Source organism: Lepisosteus platostomus, chromosome 11 (genome assembly GCF_059453375.1).
Source record: "Lepisosteus platostomus isolate fLepPlt1 chromosome 11, fLepPlt1.hap1, whole genome shotgun sequence".
NCBI classification, from domain to species: domain Eukaryota; kingdom Metazoa; phylum Chordata; class Actinopteri; order Semionotiformes; family Lepisosteidae; genus Lepisosteus; species Lepisosteus platostomus.
The window spans coordinates 28,421,207-28,433,734 of NC_142621.1; the positions used below are offsets into that span (position 1 = coordinate 28,421,207).

A 12,528-nucleotide genomic window follows, 5' to 3' on the forward strand; every position below is an offset into this window, starting at 1 on the left:
AATCTCACAAGGAAACAATCACCTAACCAAGTATGTTAACTCCAAAGGGTGTATAATATTTAGTACTCACATTTTAACACTTAAGAATTATTATTCCAAGAGTTTGTATGATAATGTTAATTCATTACAGTAATCTCATATTTACTCGTCCTCTTCCAGTTTATGATTGCTGAAATTATTTTCTCTTCTAATTCCTGAGTTTTAGACTGGCGCTTGGTGCATCACAAAAATATATCTATCACATTTAATCATGTATTTGTTTAAAGGCCACATTTTAATGTATTGTTGTATTGTTTATTTTACATTCACATAACTTATTCTGCAAGACAAAAAAGTTCTCAACTCACAAACTTGGGTGAAGGTACAGCCACACTGAGGCTTTTGAGTGCCACTTCCAGGCCATTCTGAGCACAGGCCACCAGCCGCAGGGCGACAAAGAATTGCTGTGCAGAGGAAAAATGTCAGATTAAACCATGTGGGGACCCTGGAGAAATAGAGGAATTGACTTTATATTACTAGACATCTGTCTTTAGATAATCAGATAGTTATCACCTTTCAATACACACAATCAGATCTGCTGACTCAGTAATTGTTAGTTTGTTGTATGCAGATGAGCGGGACCATGGGCCAGCTGTAGATGAGTTTGCCGCCTCGTATGAAGAGAATTATCTTAAGTTGAATGTCTCCAAGACGAAAGGCATGGCAACTGATTTAAGGAAGAACACTCAGACCCCCACTCAAACCCACATCGGGGTGAATCATACAAATGTCATACAAATATAACTTGCTGTTCAGGATGGCAAGTTAATTTTGAGGCATACATTGATTTGATTTTCAAAAAAATGGCAAAGGTGTCAATTTTCCTTAAGGAAGCTTAAAAATTCTAAGGCTGTTAATTTGTTGTTGATAGTGTTTTATCAAGTCTTTTATTGAATCTACCTAAATGTTTACCCCGATTTGTAAATCTGAATCTGAGGAGTCAGAACAAATTGGGGAGTATGGTCAGACTGTCCCGAAAGTAATTGGTGCTGACCTTTCGGCCCTATGCCAATGTCTATCAGTTACGCATTTTGTATAAAACATATTCCTAGAGGACCCTTCACAACCTTTTGTTTAGTAAATTCCAATTACTCCCCTCAGAATGAAATTTAAGAGCGAACAGGTTGGGGTTTTCATTTATACCTATGGCTAAAAGCTTGCTAAACAACGTATTCTTTTGATGTATGTACAGTACATATGTATTGGTAGTTTTTGGGTTTTCTTTATATTGTCTGCTGTTGTAAAACAAATTGCCCCTTGGATAATTCTCTCTTATATCTTTAACATCTAAGGAACTCATTCATTCAATTATTTTTTGGGGGAAACAAACAGGAGTCCATTTTAGTGGCTGAAACCCATCTGACAGCAGAGTGTAACAGATTGATCAGCTTATCTTCTAAAAGTGAAAAAAATACCTGGAAAACACAAGTGAGAAGTGAATACACACCTGCTTGTTTAGAAAGCCTTTTCGTTCTGCATCTGCTAAATCCCATATCTAGAAGGGGAAAAAAGAACATTTTACAGTAAGCTCTACTTTAAGAATCAAAACCGAAATCACAAACCAAAAATAATAAACGGCAGAACTACTGAGCGGTTTTTCCATAATGGCACAAATCTCACTGAGGCATTCAACTGTAACATACTTCTTGGTAGTAATCAGCATGGGTATCAAACATTCCTGCAAGGATAACCATGAGGAAAAGTTTCCATAAAGGTTGCAATACCTGCAGTTTTAACTTAATTTCATGTAAGGACAGTCTGCTCAAATCCCATCCTCCAGAACATTATAACCAGTGCACACAGAAAAGCCAGTGGTCCTTTATTGCAGGAAAAGCCTAGAATTAACGTTAATTAAGTCTTCACAGACAACCAAGCAACCACTGTCTTATCTTCACACAAACTGAGACTCCACAAACTCTCCCATGACAAGGCTCAATACTAACTGAATATACAACACAAATGTTGCAAGAATAACAAAGGCAGGCACCCATATGACTTTTCTCATAGTGAAAGGTGGCAAATGCCTTTTCTGGAGAGCCACAGGTTGAACTGACGTCGAAGCTCTTTCTGTATTGTCAAATGTTAAACACCTGGAACGAATGGCCATTTAACCAGCTAGGCGTATGGATCCAGTCTAGAAATTTAAGGGAGCAGGTCCTACCTTCCCCAACACCAGGTCAGCCAGGCCGGACCTCTTCAGAAACAGGGCAGCATCTGTGGCTGCCACACGCCCACTGCCAGCTGGGTCTACCTGAGGAAAAAAAGAGGGGTGCCATGAGGAGAAGGAGCAGCTGTTGGACAGGATCACTCCAGTGTGAGGTGGATCAGAGCCAGTCATGGTAAAATAGGGGTCTTGTGATCTTCCACTGTAGAAAGTTTATTAAAAGGCACAGTCGATTTGCTTGCGGCTATGGCGTGGAGTAGTGGTTAGGGAGTCCAGAATGGGGCTTCAAATTCTACACTAAAAGCACATCTCTGGGCAAGGCTTCTTTGTAAACAGGCACTTTTCAGGTCATCACAGTAAATGTATTTGTTTCTCAACTTACTTTCCTGTTAAATAATAAAAACTGCAGATATTACTGCAGATATAAAAAGAAGCTATGAATTATGGAGCACTACTATCTTCCCTTCCTTCCTCCCTGAAGGGTTAATTCAGGGGTTACCAACTCAGGAGTCAGAAGATGATCTACAGCTCCATTTCTAGGTCTCAAGTTGTCAATGGCTGAGGAGAAGGTCTAGGGTCTAGTCAAACTATAATTAGATTAATTTAAAACTTATCACAGGAGAAGAGCAGTTTATACTGTAAGGAGACAGATCTGCTCAACCCTAGGTCACAACGTTGTAGCAGTGTTCATCAGAGGAAGCACATACTGTAACTTGAGAAGTGCAAAAGCACTCTGGAAGAATTTCATTCTCCATGGCTGACCCTGGTGGGGAAAACCGAAGGCCCTGCCTTCTGCTCTCCCAGCACCACCTGCTCAACAGCTGCCCTCTCAGCAGCTTGGCAACATCAGCCCACCAGCCCAGACTGGTCCACATGAAAGTGGGGGTGGCCAGACCAGATGACACGGACTCATTTGTCGCTCCTTCTCGTCCGTACATGCACATGCTTCTTGATGTATGACATCCGAGGGACAGCATGGAAACGTGGAGAATCTTTTACATGCTCAATGCAAAAGATCTTCCAAAGCTTTCAGCTACAGAGAAAGACTGATGGTAATTTAGTTAACTCTCAGAGTTATGATAAAGAAAAAAAAAGCGTCCAATTTGCTTTTTCTGCATCTATAAGGTCACTTGCTACATTTGCAATGAATAAATCAATTCAGTAAAATGGGAGCAAAAAGCTTGGGCACCATAGTGGCATAGTGGCCAAGCGCTAGTATTATTCTGTGCTGAAAAGAGAAGAAAATTAACACACCTGAAGAAGGCTCCACAGCCGAAACACAGTGTTTATTTTTTTTCCTGTTTTTAGCAAGGCATAAACCTTTACTTGTTCCTTTGCAGCCTATCCGTGCTGATGCATTGCTGGCTTGCAGAACTGGGGCCCTGGGCTCAATTCCTGGCATGCTCCTTGGGTTTGGTTTTCTTCCATAATCCAAAGACATCCTGGTAGTTTAACTGACTTTTGAGAAAACCGGCCCTGTTGTGTGTGCCTGGTTGTGTCTTTGTACTGTATCCCAGCAATGTACCAGAGCAGACGTAGGACACATCCGTAGAGTGCCTTACACCTGTTGCATGGGCAGGCAACATGGCTTCACTCAAGCCTGATTGAACAGGTCTGCCCCAGCCCAAACAGCTAGTCATTAACATGACTCATCACCATCATTTTTCTGCTCAGTTTCGAAAAATCAATAGGCTCCAGCACACCTGAGACAATGTATTACATAAAGCAGTTAAATGGATGAATGGAAGCAAAAAGTCACATGTATAAAATAACCACTTTGGAGTCCTGTCCGGATTATATTGATTGTACTCTTTAAATGCATAATCCATATGCTTCAAAACACTGGAACTGCAGAAACAAAGTCAATGAATTGGCACCTTCATGAGCTTGCACAACCAGGAAAATTTTTTAAAAATGAAGAAAAATTGTCATAATTGGGAAAGTATTTAAGGCAACTGTTGATATCCATTTTTCACACAGGTATTTCACACTTGTGGGCATGTAACTGGTTTAATTAAATTCAATTAGCATTCAACAAGAGGGGGGCATAATGCCTGGTGGAATAAACTCAGATGTTTGTTACTAGAGGTTATCACTAATTTCCTTCTCTCCCTTGATTTCAAGACATACAGGAAGATGAGAGGAGAGTTATTATTAATTCATAAGAAGGTTCCATGTGCACAGAAGCACTGCATGACTCAAACAAGTCAAGACTCCTCAGCAAAACCTCTGCTGCTCATCTGATATACGGTACGTGAGGATATAAAGGCACTAATCACAAAAGAAGCATGACACCAAAAATTGACCCTTACCTGCCGATAATACTTGTCATAGACAGGATTTCCACTTGAAAGCTGTTGAGACAGAAAAAAACACATTCATCATACAGAAAGGAGTTTGAATTTCAGGCTCAAAGGTTATGGAAAATATCTGAGGTCTGAGTTCGGACCCTGCTTTTCTCTGACTCACTCCCTTTCTCCCAGGTATGTTTCTTGACCTCTTGGAATAGTGATGTTTAGCATGAAAACCTGTTCTGAATGACTCCGTGCAGTTCACCCTCTGGCCTATTAGCCAATCTAAATAAAAGCTACTAATAAATGCCTAATGACCAGTATCACCGATGGAGTCCACTTCAGGTTCTCCTTTTGACTTGACAACCTGGAATTACCCGACTTGCTCTCTCGCAGCCAGCACTGCACACTGACACAGCTCCCTACCCTATTTATACTTTGTCTACTTCCAGGTATAATTCAAGATAACTGAATTAAATCTATACACAAATATCTAGCAACCTGAATGGTTCAATCATTTCTAGAAAAAAAAATCTCCAAGCAAGATAGACCACAACATCCACTGCTCTGACTGCACAAGAGATAGAGGACAACCATCCACATTGACAGTATACTGTATATACTAGTTCAGGTGGGTAGCTGCGTCAGCATGCGTAGGCTGCAAAGGAACAAGTAATAGGTTTATTCCATGCTGAAAAAAAGAAGAAAGAGAACACAACGTTTCGGCCGTGGAGCCTTCTTGCTCACACCTGAAGAAGGCTCCACGGCCGAAACGTTGTGTTCTCTTTCTTCTTTTTTTCAGCATGGAATAAACCTATTACTTGTTCCTTTACTGTATATACTGTACACCAACAGTGTTTGGGGCTTGTTACAGGGCAAAACAAAAACAAAAAGGGATAAATAAATCAAAATTACATTTTGCAGAAATAAAGATGGAGGAAAAAAATGTGGAGAAAGGAATAAAGGCAATCATTTAATAAAAGTCTGACTAAAGGTAAGTCCATAAGTCTTTATTCTGGATTTAAAAACTATCAAAGAGTGGCACTTTTTGATGGGCTAAGCGGTGGCTCTGTGGCTAAGGATCTGCGCCTGTGGCTGGAAGGTTGCCGGTTCAAATCCAACAGCTGGCAGAGGAATCATTGGTTAACTCCAGCTGCTCCAGAGGTGCTGTACAACGGCTGACCCTGCGCTCAGACCACAACCTTCTCTCCCTGTCTGTGTGCCTCATGGAGGGCAAGCTGGGGTATGCAAAAAGACAAATTCCTAATGCAAGAAACTGTATATGGCTAATAAAGTGATCTTATCTTACTTCCAAGGGAGTTCCGGAGTTGTGGAGAAAGGTGGCTGAAAGCACGCGCCCCGAGATGCTTGTACCCAGAAGAAAGTACTAGTAAGAGGTGTACCTCAGTAGAACGTAGGTGTGTAAGCGTTGTGGGGATCTGGTGTGTAGGGCTTTAAAAGTTAAAAAGAAAATTTTGAACTGAACACGCTAAGTAATGGGGAGCCAGTGTCAGAACTGGGCTGACGTGGTCACAGGGCCTTCTGTAGGCTGTTGATGTACCATGAGTTAGAGAGCCACCTTATCAAAAGCACAGGCACCTCTCAAACTTCCTACTGCAAGGAAGTCAAGGTAAATGCGCCAAAAAAACAACCGGAAATGTGTACCAAACCTTCTTTCCTAATGATTACAAAATTGCTTTTTATCCTTTAATCCTCACAGCCAGATGTAAAATTCAGAAATAAGTCCTGTTAACCAAGGATATTGTGAACTAACAAAACCTCCCCATGAGAAAAAGCTTCACAAGCTGAAGCACTGCAGCACTGCCCTGACATCATCGTGGTCTCAGTTCATTCATGACTTCCCACCGATAAAATTAGAGTCTCTGGGGGATGAGCTCCACAGATGCTCGACCAGAAACCTTTTAGACTGAAGAGTATTTAGCACTTGGCCATTACTTCCTGTTCAGTGCTTTGTGGTTTGCTGGTCACCCATTCACATCTGCAGCAGCTCATGACAGAGCTACAGAGTTAAAGGAGCTAAGCCTCCAATATCAACCTCTCTCTCTCAACGGGGTGGAAATACCAGCAGGGTCAAGTGTGCACTCACTGCACCTACTGTACATGCAGACTTCCTGCCGATATAAAACACACGGTTTCACTCAAGCCTGATTGAACAGGTCTGCCCCAGCCCCACCAGCTTAGTCATTAACATGTGCCGTCACCATCATTTTTCTGCTCAGTTTAAAAAAATCAGAATCATGCAATAGATGAGCCCAGCCAAGTTCAGGTACAATTCAACAAGGGCTTCTTCGCAGTGCTGGCTCCACTGATAGGTCCTTATCGTGACTTCTATGGACCAGGAAGTTCCAGGATTAGCAAATGCTTTCCTTATTATCACTTCTTGACCTTTCATCTGCCATCGGAACCTTACGCAACTGTCTTCTTTAATTATGCACAGCAGGAGAATTGAGCAGGAACTGGGAACTGAAAAATCAGATTTCCGGCCACATTTGCATAGCTGATAAGTGTGGGATGAGATGTATTTTTTTAATCCAGTAGCTGTGTCTATTCAAAGACAGAAAAGCATTTAACTGAGCATTTCTGTGATCCAGCATTTTTTGCCGAGTTTTTAACCTAGGATATTTAAAGCTATTACACCACTCACATAACTGTCTAAAGGAGATTAATCTCTCAACAGAGCAAGGTAATGCTCATTCACCTTTTGTACAAACCACCTTTAGAGCTTTTCCAATAAGCTAATACTCTTGATAAGTCTTAAAAAAGGGGAGCCCAGCTATGGTGCATTGTCTCCTCCTAAAATTAGCATTTAAAGAGGTCTCCCTGATCTTTTTTTTCTCCTCTTAATTTTTATTCCTTGTTGACAGAGCTGGTTTGCCTGGAAATATGAATCATATTCAGAACAATGTTTTGTTTTGGAAACAGATACAGAATCCACTTCTTACCGTACCTGCTGCCTGACCTGTCAACATTCAGATGTCCCGATTTTCAACATTCAACTACAACGCTCTCTCTCTCTCTTTCTCTACTGATCTTCTCAGAGTTACTCACTCAAACCTCTCCAGTTCTGGATTATAAACATGTTATATGCATGGTCCGACAGCTGTGAAATGAAAACCAGTTATTTGTTTCCTGTGATCTAATTAATCTTGGCTGCAGCAGAAAAGAGGCTCTCGGTTTCAAAGAGGCAACAAACCTGGCGAGCAGGTAGGGGTCAGATCACATCACAGGAGGAAGCTGCAGTGAATGGCTAAGCTCTCGCACAAGACGGAAATGAGCAATAAAAGAAGCAGTTGCAGCACTCTGACAATCCTATCGCTTCCGCTGAAGTGAATCCATCTGTAAAGGATGTGGCCAGCAATCTATTTCCTTTTCAGTTCCTGCTGAATAAACAAGAGGCCCTAGATCTCCAAAATGGAGCCCCACAGGACAAGGAGAGAGGCCGGATACCGTGTTGCATGCTCTTATCTCCCTGCCTGCTGGACTTCCTGGAAGAACGAGCAGCATCTCGAACTGAAATCTTGAGTTCTGATTGAGCTTAAAAAACAGCCTGAAATCTACAGAAGACCTCCACAAATTATGCATCCGATACAATCATGACCAAGTGAACAAGATGAGTTTCAAGTCTACATGAAAAACAAAATAACTGTCTTCTTTCAATTACTGGACAGAATTTAAAGATTAATCATTTATGAAAATTACCTTCAGATTTTTTTACAACACGGGAAGAAAATGAAAATAATTTGCTTTAGCAGAGAACCCTGATGTCAAAGACAACAAGCCTGACACATGACCAAGATAAACATATCACAGCATGTTTAATAAAAATGCAGTAATTGGCACAGAGCGTATACTGAAGACTCAGAAATTCAAACAGTACTTTTAGAGGTTTTATATCCAAGTTCTGATGTCCCACAACATTTTAGATTGATACGTTTATAAATTGGGAGTTACAAAAATAACAAACACCAGGAAATGGCCAAGCAAAATAATCATAACCCAGCATCCGAACCACTCATAGACTTATCAAGTATTCAAAATCTTATCAAAATCTTACAAAAGGCCAAAATAAGCAACCTTCTAAACCAAACAGAACACAACCAGCAGTTAAATCTCTACCTCTGCAAACCTGGATGCCTATCTCCCTATTCTAAATATGCACCCCCTAACCAGGAAAAGCCATTTTTAACTGAGGGATTCTTTACACAGGAAATCATATTTCCATTAAAACCACAGAATAGCAGGCTCTCTTAGCAAGGCTCAAATACGTAGCTCCTATCTGGTCTTTCCAGGTGATCTGGAACAAGGAGCTCCATTCCTCTCTCTTGCCTTTTCCTTCCTCAGTTCTCTCCCTGTTTTTCCCCCCTTCTCTCCTTTCTCTAGTTGTCCATGAACAAAGCTTAAAAGAGGAAGACTACTGATTGACATTTAATCATTGACCAACTGAATAGATTGCTGAATCTGGGACCACTACATCTCCACGAACATTCTCCTCTGATCTGAAGCTGTAAATGTTTACACTACCCAGGTGTTCCTCACTTTATCTAGACTCACTTCATAAAAACACTACACACATTCTGAACTTTTCACAACTCGAAATGGTATGGCGTTTGCCTAGACCATATCAGTCACAAACAACTTCATTCAAATTAATGTTCTCCGAGACATTAATAGAAACTAAATGAGTCACTCAGCCCTCAGAAATCAGACTGAATTAACTCAGTCCAGGAAAAGGACTATAGTGATCTAACAGCTTCCATGGAGCACTGTCATTTTCATCCTGTTATTAATTTAGCACACGACTTTAAGGAGACTTAAAGTGATTATGCTTCATATAATGGAGTGTTATGATCATGTTGAAGGGTACACAAATGAAATAGACAGCCATTTAGGCAGGCTACTTTTAGGCCTAGGAAGCAACTCGAACACAATTTGACTTTTGCTTACTCATGCTAACAACTGCAACAGAAGTCATGATCTAGGGTTTTACTAGAAGTGAAAAAACAATCCCGGAACAGATCCACCCTGCTGTGCAAGTGCAGTCTTATTCCATCACAGGAACGGGACCCCCCCCCAGATTGTTTTCCCAAGCTCTCTGAAAAAGCACATAGCATTTTTTTTTCTTGACATTTTGGACAACTTCTGCTGCTCCCTCCTCCCTCTTATTCCTTTGGTAACAATTGTGTGCCTGGAACTGCTTATTAGCAGAACACTGAGAGGCTTTGTGTGTTTAACAGTACAGCAGTAAACAGCCATTCTCTGCGCTGGATTGAAGCCGGCATCGCGGCTGCTGTCTCTTTTGGGGCGGGCGTGTGCGCTCTGTGTCCGCACAACAGTGAGCGAAGAACGGAAAAACCACAGCATCGCAGGGCCCCAACTTGTTAAAACTGCAAAGATCCGTCACATCAAATCTACAATATGATGGCTGCCAGCCATCAAGAGCAAATACTAATGACTGGCTTCTTGGGTTAACTATAACACTTTAGAAAAGAAAAAAATAAACAAATCACTGACCCGACCAAACCGAAGTCTGGAGATTTTAGAAATGGCAGAGCTGAACAATCCTGCTCACATATACTAGTCGCCTGGACATTTTCCTCAGAATGCCCAATTCATTTTTTGTGACATTCTGTTCAGTGCAGGAGTTGTTGTCCTTAAATGGGGCAGAGAACGAATTTGGTTCAGTTCTTGTTTCACAGCACCCTGTTCAATCACTTGAGCTCTACCGTTCCCTGTGCTGAGTTCATACGCCAGTGTCAGCAATGGCTTTGCAAACAGACGCCTCTCTTCCTGCCGACAATGAAATTAAAAGCCGCAAGAAGGGTGAGCAGGCTCAAAAAGGAGACAATCCGATGTCAGAGATCACAAAAGCAAGTAAACAGTACCCAGTTTTATCCGGTATCCAGTTTTGCTTTTATTTTGGTGATTAAAATACATGAATATGCTAAACGGCACTGCCACAATTTTAATAAATGGTACACATGCAATTAAATTTAAAGAGAAATAGGAACTACAGGGCAGCAGGGATGGTGTAGTGGTTAGCATTACTGCCTCGCAATACTGGGGCCCTTGGTTCAATTCCAAACCTGTAGTGCTACCTGCATGGAGTTTGTTCTCTCTGTGTTCAAGCGAGTTTACTCCTGCAGTCCAAAAACATACTGGTACAGCAGGTAAACTGGCTTCTGGGAAGACTGGCCCTAGTGTGAATGTATGTGCATGTCTGTGTGTGCCCTGCCATGGACTGGTGTCCTGTCCAGGGTACATCCTAGATGGATAAGAACAAGGATCCCCACAGGCATACTAACATTTGCCCAAGCTTTCTTTAAGGAAAAAAACTAAAAATCTATTTTCCTTCTTTGTTTAAATCCATAACTGGACTTGAAAAATAGAAATGTATATATATTTATTGAAATATCAACACTGTAACAATTTAACTGTTGTATAATGAACTCAAGATAGATTACATATTTAGAAATACCAATTCCACAAAGCAATATCCATATCAAATACAGATACAAATGGTTATGCGTGTGCTGTCCTTAGAAGTCAAGAGGTTAAAATATTATTTCATATTGAGCTGATTCCCACCACTGATGTCTGAACCAAAAAAAACAACTCATGCAAATCTTTTAACTATTCAGAATATAAAAAGGAACGTGCATCAAACCCATCTTCCCTTTATGCAGCAGTTATTACCATATTTAAAATGCTCATTCAAAAAAAAGCTTAATTTTGATGCTTTATCTGATATTACCATCCCTTCCACATGCATGTACTTGTTTGTCTCTGCACAGCTCAATGTTCGGACATTACGATGACGTTCAGAAAGATGTCTAAAAATAGATGAGCCAGGATCGGACAGTTATGCTTTCCAAGTCTATTCTTGTAATAGTATCCATTAATATTTTTCCTACATATCAATGGGGAGATCGAAAGGGGTGACATTAGTCCTAGAACACATTATACTTGATGTGACTAGCTACATGCAGGAAGAAAAAAAGAGGGCGGAGATTTAAAAAAAAGGAGCCCATCTCAGCCTTTAGTTTTGCACTGTACATTTCTTAAACAACCATCCAAACTCGACCATTAGTACTTAATCACAGAGGAACCAATGACTGCAGTATAGCAAGATGCACAGCAACAGCTTGAAGCAATCTGCTGTTTCAATGTCCTGATAAAATCCAAGCTACACAAATCCTCAATGCTTTCAAAGGGCTCAGGGTGATTCTGTAAAATTGAATGTCATGGGGCTCCTGAATGATAATAAATAATAATTATAAGTGCTTACACTTATATAGCGCTTTTCTGGACACTCCACCCAAAGCGCTTTACAGGTAATGGGGAGTCCCCTCCACCACCACCAATGTGCAGCATCCACCTGGATGTTGTTTAACGATGACATCGAGCTTCATGAGCCGGACTGCTAGCTCAAGTCCGGGCCATCCCACTAGTGGACTGTGGCCAGGAATTCCTCAAGCAGCCTGTGATGCGCATATAGAACAAAAATCAGATGCGCATATAGAACCTAAGTGGATAGATTTCTTTTTAACAACACCTGGATACCTGGACACCTGAAGAAGGCTCTGCAGCCGAAACGTTGCGTTTCTCTTCTCTTTCCAGTACGGAATAAACCTCCACTTGTCATTTTAATCAATGCATTTTAATAACTGCTAAATTTGATCTATAACTACGACAGTCTGTTATTTCTGCGGGGGTCTCTATTCAGTCATGTCTAGTACTTCTGCCAAAAACCTGCCCAGAGTGGAATAAGAGGAAATGGGGGGAGGGACACACATCAGTGTTACGCTGTCCTAAGTTTCTAATCATTCTGAAACAGGCAGCTACAGTCATTGTGCTGCACGATGCCCCCATTCCCCCAGAGATTTCCTACATATTATCCTACAGCACATTCTGAAACGCCAACATTTCAACAGCAACCAACACAGAATATCCAAAGCCCTGCCACAGAATCATCCACGAGTTCTATAAAAGCCGGCAGTGCAATCACAGACATTT

At 41.1% G+C, this 12,528-nt stretch overlaps 1 protein-coding gene across 2 annotated transcripts in view; it reads right to left on the reverse strand.

The window, feature by feature from the left end:
- The window catches only part of eps15 (epidermal growth factor receptor pathway substrate 15), a 69,806-nt gene that overhangs the window by 51,889 nt on the left and 5,389 nt on the right, over positions 1 to 12,528 (reverse strand). For both annotated transcript variants that reach the window (XM_088599009.1, XM_088599010.1), the window contains exons 2-5: positions 4,516 to 4,557; positions 2,201 to 2,290; positions 1,487 to 1,534; positions 348 to 443 (exon numbers count right to left, since the gene is read on the reverse strand). In XM_088599009.1, the coding sequence (XP_088455135.1) occupies positions 348 to 443; positions 1,487 to 1,534; positions 2,201 to 2,290; positions 4,516 to 4,557 (276 nt within the window). The remainder of the gene's footprint in view (positions 1 to 347; positions 444 to 1,486; positions 1,535 to 2,200; positions 2,291 to 4,515; positions 4,558 to 12,528) is intronic.